The sequence below is a fragment of the Eubalaena glacialis genome, chromosome 10, assembly GCF_028564815.1.
Source record: "Eubalaena glacialis isolate mEubGla1 chromosome 10, mEubGla1.1.hap2.+ XY, whole genome shotgun sequence".
Classification (NCBI taxonomy): Eukaryota; Metazoa; Chordata; class Mammalia; order Artiodactyla; family Balaenidae; genus Eubalaena; species Eubalaena glacialis.
This window is the reverse complement of record NC_083725.1, coordinates 83,959,047-83,971,274: the sequence shown is the minus strand read 5'-3', so window position 1 is coordinate 83,971,274 and position 12,228 is coordinate 83,959,047. Positions and strand designations below refer to the sequence as shown.

General features: G+C 43.8%; 1 protein-coding gene across 2 annotated transcripts in view; it reads right to left on the bottom strand.

Annotated features, from left to right (window-relative positions):
• ZDHHC13 (zinc finger DHHC-type palmitoyltransferase 13) overlaps nt 1-5,832 on the bottom strand; it is a 48,823-nt gene extending 42,991 nt beyond the window's left edge. Inside the window, exon 1 of one of the 2 annotated variants that reach the window (XM_061201524.1) lies at nt 5,485-5,832. In XM_061201524.1, the coding sequence (XP_061057507.1) occupies nt 5,485-5,832 (348 nt within the window). The remainder of the gene's footprint in view (nt 1-5,484) is intronic. The other variant, XM_061201525.1, reaches the window with a different exon arrangement.
• Between the last annotated feature and the right edge of the window lie 6,396 nt (nt 5,833-12,228).

Here is a 12,228-nt window from a genome sequence, read left to right as displayed (position 1 = left end):
ATATTAGGAAGATTAAGCCTTTGTTTATATACAGATTTTTCATCACAAATAAATGTCACATATTATACAGATACAAATTTATTGCTTCTCATTATGCCTTAAGGCATTAAGGACATCAGCTTCATTTCTCATGCTGAAAGTTGAGGTGGATTACACACTTCAATGTAAAGAGCATTTATTTATTAAAAGCATTTATTTATTCAGCAATTAATTACTGTGTATGTATGATGTGCAAAGCATTATGCTAGGAACACAGAAGATGTGCGTACGTATCCTCCAGGAATTTAAGTCTAATTGGGCAGCTAAGTCAGAGACAAAGAGAGTAAAGTGATAATGGAAGCAATATGCAATTAAATGGCAAAAATGGGTGACAAAGACTAGAGAACAAGAGGTACTTTCTGTTCACGTCATCATTTTTTGTCCAAATACAGATCAGAGTAAAACCTAAAAATGATTATATAAACTCAAAGCCTGTTTTCAAAGTCAATGGTCTCCAAAGTGAGGCAAGCGCACTCAAGGCCAAACACTCAGTGACCCATTAGGGAACGGAAGAAAATGTTAAAGTTGTTATAATGACTTTTTCTTTTTAAAAAAAAAAAAAGAGGAGGGGAACCCACAAAAATTTATACATTTGGCTTCTTTAAAATTTATGAATTCTGGGGGCTTCCCTGGTGGCGCAGTAGTTAAGAATCCGCCTGCCAATGCAGGGGACACGGGTTTGAGCCCTGGTCCAGGAAGATCCCACATGCCGTGGAGCAACTAAGCCCGTGCACCACAACTACTGGGCCTGCGCTCTAGAGCCCACGAGCCACAACTACTGAGCCCGTGTGCCACAACTCTGAAGCCCGTGTGCCTAGAACCTGAGCTCCGCAACAAGAGAAGCCACCGCAATGAGAAGCCCGCACACTGCAACGAAGAGTAGCCCCTGCTGGCCGCAACTAAAGAAAAGACCATGCAGCAACAAAGACCCAACGCAGCCAAAAATAAATAAATTAAATAAATGAATTTATTAAAAAAAAAATTTATGAATCCTTAGCCCTGGCAGCCTCACTTAATCTGTATATCAAATAGGTCACTCCTCATGGTCTGTTTACAAGGTAACTTGGGGACACAGTAAAAGTCCACACCCAGAGGGGTTACAGTGGGACCTTCAACATTTTGCAGTGTACATCAGGCTAAGTAATTTTCAAGGTATCTTATCTCATTTTAACTACTTACTAATTTTAAACTTACCCCTCCCAAAATGAGCAAGTGGTTTAAACTGATTACTACTACAAAGAAGCCACGAGCTGAAATAATAACGATAGTAAAAGTACAAGCAAACAAGAAAATGGCAGAGCTGACACTTCTCATGGCAGGTGCTCTTTACTGGCCACATAAAGTAGAAACAAAGACAATCTAAGCTGATCTAACAAAAAGCCAGCCTCCCTCCAAAAAAAATTCCAAATTATCAAAAAGGCAGATTTGAAGCAGACTTATATTTACTATCTTTAATTCAAAACCTTACCATGAGTATATACTGAGCTATTCACCCATGAACACAATTTAGAAACATATTGTCAAATCCTACAATAACATGCCCCATGACAATATGAATTTAGAGACTGGCTCCTTTCCCCAGCCCCCAGGTACATCAAACAGAGGGGAGCTGAACTTTTTAAGTCCTAGCCAACCACATGACACGGAATCATCCCCATTAACACATAAGTTAGAATGATCAATGGCCAACCATGGACGACAAACTGCAGTCAGTGGTACCTGGATGATTTGGACTGCGCAGCTGGAGGCCTGAGCTCCCAGCCAGCTTGCGGTGCACGTGCCACTCATCCTTCCCTTAATCTCACAATACATGACATTTTACAAAAATGAACATTTTAAATCCTACTTGTCACACTGCGGTTTTACTCTAGGGGTGCAAGCTCAAAACTGCTTTACTGATAGGAATGCATGATCAAAAAAGCTTAGCGGCCACGGCTCTAAGCTATGTCCTTTGCTCTAGATATCACTCCCTCCCAAAATTCTGCCATAAGAGCTACAGGTGAGAAAGGAGATGACCTGCTTTGGGGGAGGTTAACTTCAGAGACAGTCGCATAAAAATGTTTAAGGAAAACAACCATACATTCCCATCACAAAGATTAAAGCAAAGTTTGTCATGATACTATATCCTTCTCAGAAATTACTCTCTGGTTATCAAGAAAATGTTTTTCTAAGTACTCTCTAGTTGTTTCATTTTTACCATGGTGAAAGGTAAACTCCTTGAGAACAAGGCCCAAGTCTCAGATTTCAGGCGGCTGTATGATGGTGGCTAATCATCTACCCGATTTTTGGCTTCAGTTTCTACATTTGTAAAATGAAAGGAGCACGTCAATATAGCTATAAAGTTCTTTCCAAATCCATGTTGTACGGTTCTAAGAGGAGCTGTTACAGTAGTCATTACTGACATGTGTACTGGTAAAGGCATCACTGCATAAACAAACACACTTTGTGGCAGGGGAAGCGTAACTGATGTATGGCTGCCTACAACGTTAAGGTAACAGAATAGACCAAGCAAATTCTTAAGACACCAGCAAACTCGTAAGAGTTTTATTAGTGATTGCTTCACTAATAAAATACCACAGAAGTGACGCTCTGCCAGTTTGCAGGTTCAGGACTCAGAAACTGGCAGCTTCCTCTTTCTGTCTCTTGAAATGCTCACTCTTAGAACCCAGCTACCATGCTGTCCAGAGGCCCAGGCCACATGTAGGTGTCCCTGCTCAAAGTCAGCATCAACCACCAGACATGTGAGTGAGGGTACCATCAGATGATACCAGCCCCAGCTAGCAAGTCATCCCAGGTGACAAGTCTTTCCAGCAGAGGCTCCGGACATGGTGGAGCAGAAACGAACCATCCCTGCTTTGCCCTGGCCAAAGTCCTGACGCACAGTCCATGAGCTTGACAATGGCTGGTTTACACCACTATGATTTGGGATGGTTTGTTACACAGCAATAGATGACTGGAACATACTTAAGATATAAGAGATATTTCTCACGTGGAGATATCTTAAATCCAATTATATTTTCTAAATAGTAAATAAGTATTGTTAAAGTTAATTAATTTAAGAGAAAACCAAGATCTAGAAAACCATATTTAAACTCTGATGAGGGTCAAAATCCTGACAGATTATCAAATAAAACAAAGAGAGAAACAGAGATCTGACAGATAGCCATTAAAATTTCTCATGGCATTAACAGAAGCATTCTGTATTAACAGAGTCAAGTATCCAAGTTCATTCACTGGACAATTATTTACAGAGTATGTTAATGGTATTAAATGCTGAGAAGAAATATAAAGGAAGGAAGGAGGTTAAGGAATGTTGCTGGTAGTGGTGATGATGGGGAGGGCCTACCGCATTGAGGTGACAATTGTGCCAAGACCTTACAAAGGTGGGGGGGGGGAAGTAAGCCATGTGGTTATATGAAGAAAGAGTTCTCCAGATAGAGTGAATACTAAGTGCAAAGGCCTTGGGGCCAGCATAGCTGTGGTTGATTGAGCAAGCAAGAAAGTAGTAAAAAATGAGGTCAGAGAGGAAACTGGGGGCCAGAGAGTACAGGCAAATTCTGGCAAAAAGCTATCAGCTGGAATCAGGGGAACCAAATTCAACCAGAGCAGGAATGTTTTTGCCTGTTTTGTTCACTGATTTATCTCCAGCACCTATAACAGTGCTTAACACCTGGTAGAACAAATGAAGTCTTGGCTCTCTCAGCAGCTAGTTGACTTTTAACAGCTGACTCCAATTTTGTTTTTTGTTTTTTTTATGGCCACATCACGCAGCTTGCAGGATCTTAGTTCCCCAACCAGGGATTGAACCCGGGCCACAGCAGTGAAAGCACTGAGTCCTAATCACTGGACCACCAGGGAACTCCATGACTCCAATTTTTTGAACCTCAATTCTAATCTCTAAAACTGGAATAATAATCCCTCCCCACCTCACAGGGTCACAGTGAGGAATAAGAATAGGGAAGTATCTTGCAAACTGTAGAGCATCTTTTATAGGTAAAATCTTTTGCTATTATTGAAATAGTTAATACCAATAATTATTAACAACAACAATGATCTCTCTACCTTGGCCCATTTAATTTCAACCCCTGAATCATTCTCTCCCTCCATCTGGCAGGGAATTCCGGCAGGGCAATCTTCCCTGCAGAACAAGCTGTTGAAGGCTTTTGTAAATGAGTGGCAGTAATTAAGGTATAATCATTACTGCTACCAACTTTTCCCTGAAACTCTGAGGGGAAAAAAACAAACAAACAAACAACAAATGAGAGACAGAGTTTCCATGTGAAGATTCTACACCCTTTTGTAATATCCGGTCTGCTTGCAAACCTTTTTTATTCTATCAAAATGCAAGAACACCCGACAACTTCCCCACCTGTGTTGTTCCTCACTTAAACCTACATTAGATTGCTGAAAGAAGGAAGGGAAAGGGGGAGCGTGAGGAACACTCTCAAGATGTGAAAGACTTTTTTTTAGAGGCCAACTAACCTAATCATCTCAAACTGTTTGAATCCCACTAGGGACAGAAAATCTACTACCTAATTCACTCCAGCTGGAGAGAGCTTCAGTTTTCTCATCTGTAAATGGGGATTATATCACCTTCTTAAGGATGCTTCAATTTTGGAATTAAGTAATGCACATAAAAGCACTTGGCATATGCTAGAATTCACTAAACATTGGCTGAATCTGAATATTTTTCATGTATTCAACAAAAATTAAGTAAACAGCTATAATATGCCAGTCAGGACCATAAGCAAAAAGGACAAAAATCTAGTTTTCTTGGAGCTAACATATATCTCCTGTAACTTTCCCCATTGGCCCCTTCTGTTTTCTGAAACTACATCTGGCTTCTAGTACGACCTCCTCCACAGAACAGAGACCTTTGGGATTTTGCAGATAGCTATCACGTACCTCCCTTTCCAGACCCCCCCCCGCCCCCCCGCCTTTCTCCAGCCTAAACAAACAGCCTCAAATCTTTCAAAGAGTAAGCAAGGATGTGGGAACGAGACCTAAAACAGGGCTGGGAGGAGCGAAGGCGGGTTCCCAGACGCCCCGGCCGCAAAAGAAATGAATAGAACCTCATAGACTCCAGGCCAATGTCAAAACGGGCTGGTCCAACTCAGGTGTGTCACCTAACACCTCTCCCAGGAACGCCACCCTCCCCTCCCAGGGCCCGCAGCGGTCCCTGCCGGGCACGGGGCGCCCCGGACCGCAGGTGGATGCTGGAGGGCCGGTATGGCACTCATCCCTGTCCTCGCCTTTTCTTCCCGGTCGCCTCGGAGAGAATTCCCTGCATCATTCCCGGTGTTTCCAGGCTTCCTCCTCCCCGGACCCGGCCCCTCTGCCCCCGGAGGCCCCTCTGGGAGCTACCTAACACCCATGCCCTCCCTCTCTCCACAGCCGCGGCCGCCCTCCGAGCCCCCGGGACAGCCTGCGCCCAACCGCACTCACCTGCGAGCCCAGTCCCGGCCCCTCCATCTCCGCAGTGGCGGCGGCGACTCGGCAAAGTGGCGGCAGCTGCCCGCTGGCCAGCCTGTCTCGAGCCGCCTCCACTCCCACTTCCTGCTCGTGGCCCCGCCTCCACCGCGGCTGCCGCGCGAGCCCTGAGCCGTCAATCAGCATCGAGAGAGCCAATCCATGCCTTCTCCTCGGCTGGGGGCGGGACTTTCGCGCCCCCAGGGAGGCTCGTGGGGAGTCGCCAGTACGAGGCTCAGTCCCCGACCCAGCCCTGCCGGGCGCTAACAGCTCCTGGCCGAGACTGTGCACTGCTCGCCCAGGTAGGTGTCCACCGGTCCGCATGCTTCATCCTGACCCTCGTACAGGTCCAGTATCGGGCTGTTATTCCAACATCAACCACCATCTACCGAGTGCAAATCCCGACTTGGCTGCTTAATAGCTAGATGACCTTGTGAAAGTCTCTTACTTTACCTCAATTTTCCTCATCTGTGAAATGGAGAAAATAAGGGTACCTACTTCACAGAACTGTCAGAAGGATTAAATGAGAAAAAGCATGTAAAGCCCCTTAGCCAATGTTTGACATAAGAAGGAATCAATAAATGTTAACTATTAAAACATTTGCCACTCTCTGTTCCTGTGATCTTGGGCAAGTCTCTTTCACCATCTGGGGTTCTGTTTCCTCACACAAAACAGAAAATATATGAGTTCCACTGCTCAGACTAGAGGAGGATTGGGCAAGAGCCCCCCACCTGCACTCCCCACGCTGTTTTTTGGGCTGCCCTGAAAAAGGTGGCATCTAAGCTCTGTTCAGCTTGAAGGACAGCTGTGAAGCTAGGAGAAAGCTTGGTTCCTGCCCTTGGGGAGCCCAGTGGGCCAATGGGGCTCTCCTACCTCAGCCCCCAGAAAATACTGGAGCTTTTTCTAGCCCACCATTTAATACAGTCTTTGCAATTATTCCTTAATGTATTTGTTGCCAAACCAAACCTTTGGAAGTTAAATTGGAAAAGAATTGAAAACATTATGACTCCCTTATTCTATTAAAATAGTTCTAAATCATAAAATAAATGTCTAGAAATTGAACAAAGTGCTGTTTTTCCTATGATAAATACTTTAATACAATATAATTGTAAATTTTTATTATTATTATTATAGTACCCCTGCCTATTGGGCACACCCAGCCCTGAGTTGCCCCAAAAGCCCTACACCTTCAAGGGTGGGACCTTATTGTATCCACCTGTGAACTTCCAGTGCCTGGCGCAGCACTGGGACATAAAAAAAATGCTACAATTTTACTGAGTGGATGGGCAGATGGATAGGTGTGTCACCAACTTCTATGATGGAAGGAAGGACAAACTGAGTGACAAATAGAAGTGCAAGCAACTTCCCTCAAGAGCCAGTGGAGCCACCGGTCAGAATGGCCATCATCAAAAAATCTAGAAACAATAAATGCTGGAGAGGGTGTGGAGAAAAGGGAACACTTTTGCACTGTTGGTGGGAATGTAAATTGATACAGCCACTATGGAGAACAGTATGGAGGTTCCTTAAAAAACTAAAAATAGAACTACCATACGACCCAGCAATCCCACTACTGGGCATATACCCTGAGAAAACCATAATTCAGAAAGAGTCATGTACCAAAATATTCATTGCAGCTCTGTTTACAATAGCCAGGACATGGAAGCAACCTAGGTGTCCATCATTGGATGAATGGATAAAGAAGATGTGGCACATATATACAATGGAATATTACTCAGCCATAAAAAGAAATGAAATGGAGGTATTTGTAATGAGGTGGATGGAGTTAGAGTCTGTCATACAGAGTGAAGTAAGTCAGAAAGAGAAAAAGAAATACAGTATGCTAACACATATATATGGACTCTAAGAAAAAAAAAAAAAAAGGTCATGAAGAACCTAGCGGCAAGACGGGAATAAAGACACAGACCTACTAGAGAATGGACTTGAGGATATGGGGAGGGGGAGGGGTGAGATGTGACAGGGTGAGAGAGTGTCATGGACATATATACACTACCAAATGTAAAATAGATAGCTAGTGGGAAGCAGCCGCATAGCACAGGGAGATCAGCTCGGTGCTTTGTGACCACCTAGAGGGGTGGGATAGGGAGGGTGGGAGGGAAGAGATATGGGAACATATGTATATGTATAACTGATTCACTTTGTTATAAAGCAGAAACTAACACACCATTGTAAAGCAATTATACTTCAATAAAGATGTTTAAAAAAAAAAAAAAGAGCCAGTGGAGCAAGCAATGAATTTGGACAGACAGGATGAGACATTGGGCAAGGCTTCACAGAGGAGAGCCTTTAGGTATGGTCATTTTGCTTAACTAACAAGAGCTCTGTTTATTGATCACTTACTATGTATCGGCACCTGTGACAATGTTTTTGAATATATTATGTCTAATACGTGAGATGGGTGTCATTTTCCCCATCTCCCAGAAGGAAAAACTGTGGTTCAGACGAATTTCATAAACCCCAAGTCACTCAGCTGGTAAGTGGTTGAGAAAGGATTCAAACCCAGGCCTCTTACTGCAAAGTGCTTTGGCTGAAGTGGTTTGGTTGTTTCACTTTTAAGGACTGAATTAGAAGATGTTTTTGAACTTGAGGGAGGCTTGAAATCTGCTATTTCAATGTTTCCTCACTGATGTCCTAACATATAAGAAGATTCTGGAACAAATAAATCCTAATGCTCTACTCTTTAGCAAGGCTCCTGCTTCCCTCTGCTTGTTTGTTTTATGCTTCCAGTGAGCCACTTCAGATTGGGATGAGTATAACCATAACTTATGGCTATAGGAAAGCAAACCCAGTGAGGCCTCAAAGTGCCATCATTACCTCTCATCTTTGAAAATGCCTGTGGCTTGGCATGTAGACATAACACTGGAGAATAGCCTGATGGGTGAGGGCACGTTCCTGGAGCAGACTGCCTGGGCCTGAATCCCAGCACAAGCGCTGAGCGGTCATATGCTCTTGGGCAAATTGCTCAATCTCTTTGTGTTTCAGTTTCCTCATCTGTAAAAATGGGACAACAGGGACTTCCCTGGTAGGACAGTGGTTAAGAACCCTCCTGCCAATGCAGGGGACACAGGTTCGATCCCTGCTCTGGGAAGATCCCACATGCCATGGAGCAACTAAGGCCGTGCGCCACAACTACTGAGCCTGCACGCTAGAGTCTGCAAGCCACCACTACTGAGCTCACATGCCACAACTACTGAAACCTGTGCGCCTAGAGCCCGTGCTCCGCAACAAGAGAAACCACCGCAGTGAGAAGCCCACGCACCGAAACGAAGAGTAGCCCCTGCTCGCCGCAACTAGAGAAAGCCCGCGCACAGCGACGAAGACCCAACGCAGCCAAAAATAAATAAAATAAATAAATTTTTTTTAAAATGGGACAATAAATAGTACTTACTTCACAGGGCTGTTGGGAGAACTAAATGAGCTATTGTGTGTAAAGTACTTAGAAGAGTGCGTGGTACATGATAGGCAGTATACGTGGGTTAGCTGTTATCATCATCGTCATCATCCTCATCAGCAGTGGGTGTTGGACAGAGTACCAAATGGACCAGCTGGATGGTGTCATGTAAAGGGCTTAGGACAGAGATTCAGCAGACCTGGCTTCTAGTCCAAACTTTACTGTGTGTATTAGTTGGCTTAGGGCTGCCATAACAAAGTACCACAGGCTGGCTGGCTTAACAACAGAAATTAATTTTCTCACAATTCTAGAGGCCAGAGTCCAAGATCAAGGTGTCAGCAGGGTTGTTTCTTCTAAAGTCTCTCTCCTTGGCTTGTAGACGGCCGTCTTCTCCCTGTGTCTTCACATCGTCTTCCCTCTGTGCATGTTATCTGTGACCTAATCTCCTCTTCTTATAACGACACTAGTCATATGGATTAGGGCCCAAAAATGACCTCATTTTAACTTTCCTCTTTAAAGACCCTACTTCCAAATTCAGTCACATTCTGAGGTACTAGGTGTTAAGACTTCAATATAAGAATTGGGGGTGAAGGGGCAAAATTCGGCCCTTAACACTGTGTGACCCTGGGCAAATCCCTTTCCCCCTCTGTGACAGTTTCCTCATTTGTAAAATGGGCCTGAAAGCAGCAGCGGGAACACTAACCCTAACCTTGATGGTCCCTCTCAGTTTTGATCATGTGATGTCTCCAGCTGAGACTAATCTCTACCTCTCCAATCCCCACGGCACATTTTCTTAATCTCTTTTAGATGACACTGTTTCCCTCATTCTGCAAATATGTATTGAGTTCCTATCACGGACAAAGCACCATTCAGCACTGGGGATTCAATACGGAGCAAGACAAAAACCCTATCCCCCGGCTTCCCGCGGCTTCCTGTCTAGCAGCAAGAGACAGACTTTAATCAAACAGGCTCACAAACACTGACCTCTTAGAGTCAGCCTTGCAGTTCTTGGTAGATCTTCTTTCCTCTACTTGGCCACGGGCTTCTGGCACACATCCATCTTTACATCCCTCACCATGCTTTGCACAAGGTCTGGCACGTGGTAAAGCCTAAAAAGAAATGCTGTCCAAACAAATGAACCAGTGAATGAACACAGCTCAAGTGATGGTTTACAAAAGGAAATCAAAGGTGGTTCAACTCCATAAATCACTCTAAGAAGTGCTGACTGCACAATGCTTAACAATTCTTAGCTTTGAAAAGAATTTCCTCATTAAGGTTTGCTAATCCTCACTGTCACACTATGGGCAGCAACTGACTTCATTCTGACTCAACTTTTGATTCTGGCCTCATTTCTTCCATGGCCCTGCAAAGGACAGGGGCAATTTTTTTGAAACAGGGGCTCATTGTAATCATTTCAATGTTGGCACCAAAGTGACCCTTTGGAATGTCGACAACAACAAAAACAACCAGAAAAGCCCACACATCTGTTAGCATAGAGATTCCCACAGATACCAGTTAGGAAACCCCAATGCTCTCTGGTACCAAACCAGCAGGGCTGGGGTGGGGATGAGTGCTTGCTAGGAACATTTCAGGCAACAAATGTTTATTGAGCTCCTAATGTGTGCCAGACACAGGCTAAAACATATGAGTACAGTGGTGAACAGTACAGTCTCGGCTCTTCTGGAGTTCAAGTTTTTTGGAGAGGGCAAATACTGATAGAGATAAATAAATAGATTTTTTGAAAGAAGAAGTAACAAAGATAAGTTCTAACAAGGAAAACTGCCAAGGATATAACCCAGGGACCCGCTTTAGCCTGGGAGGATAGGGTAGGGTAGAGGTTCCTTTTCATAATTCATAAAACTAGCTCAAAAGGACTTTTCCAACTTCCTCTATTTATAAATGGGGAAAATGAGGCTCAGGGAGGGAAGTGACTTGTCCAAGATCACCCTGCAAGTTAGTTATGAAAGTAGGATTAGGGCAACTCTCCTGACCCGCTCATGGCTATCTCACCAGCCCTCAAGCAGCCTCAGCTTTCTAAATACAACCAATCTCACAGATTTTCAGGGCTGGGGGTTGAGGGACAGGGCATGGATTGCTTAGAAGTCTTGCTCAATCTCTTGTCTTCTATCTATGAAAATGCTTCACAGTTAAAAAGTGAAAGTGACTCTCGCTTCATTTTATATACCCGTCATCAAGATCTGGTGATGAGATACTCTGAGAACCTCAGTTAATACGGTCTGGGTTAGGAGGATATGGTGCACATCTTATATTTTACTTGCCAAATTAACCGGATTCATATGGGTGTGTGGGTGTATGTGTGTGTGTGTGTGTCTGTGTGTGTGCGATAGAGAGAGAGAGGAAGAGAAAGAAGGTGAAGCAGGAAGTATTTTTTGCTGTTTGCTATTTTGAGTCTTAGTCACCTGATTGCAGTCACACATTTAAATAGCTACTCCCATGGAAAATTTTCTGGTTGTGTCCAAATTGTGACAGCAACACTCAGAACTGAGTAATACATCTACCTTGACTCTCGTGTGGCAAGAACTCCCCTCTCTACCTTCTATATCCATCTATCATAGCTCTGTATTTATTGGTTTACATACACATCTCCCCTAGTCTCTGTGCTCCTAGAAGACATTTAAATATCACTATCTGGGGAAGACCTTCCTGGACTCCTAGACCAGGTTAGGATCCCTGGTAAGTGCCCCCATATCACCTGTAATTCTTCTAATGGCATTCATGGAACATTATTGAATTCACACTGTGAACGTCTATCTTCTCTGTGTACCATAAGCAGTTCTGTGAGTATAGAACTTGGCCCTGTGTCAGCCATAGATGCATTCCCTGTGCATAGCACTGTACCTGGTCCCTGGGAGCCACTCACTATTCAGTTGTTGAAATGAACAAACAACCCTATATTATTCATTTTTATTTATATCCCTGGCACCTAGCATATTTCCCATCCCAGGCTAAGTGCTCAAAAAATGTTGACTTGAGTTAAAGAATTCCATCTATGGCTCTATACAGTTTGCAAAACACACTTTCTTCTTTTAGATTGAGACTCATAACATCCCTGTGGAGTAAGCAGAGCAGCAATTAACATCCCACTTTATAGACTATGGCTCTGGGGGCTTTAGCAATTGCCCCCGGGCATCAGGCTAGAGCCTGTGGAAGAGACCTTACCACTTTGAGCCTCCATGCTCTCATCTGCAAAATGGGACTAGTAATAAAACCTACTCCATAGAGTAGTTGTAGGGATTAAATGAACGAATGTATGTAATGTGCATATAGTAAGTGCTGTATACATGTTGGAT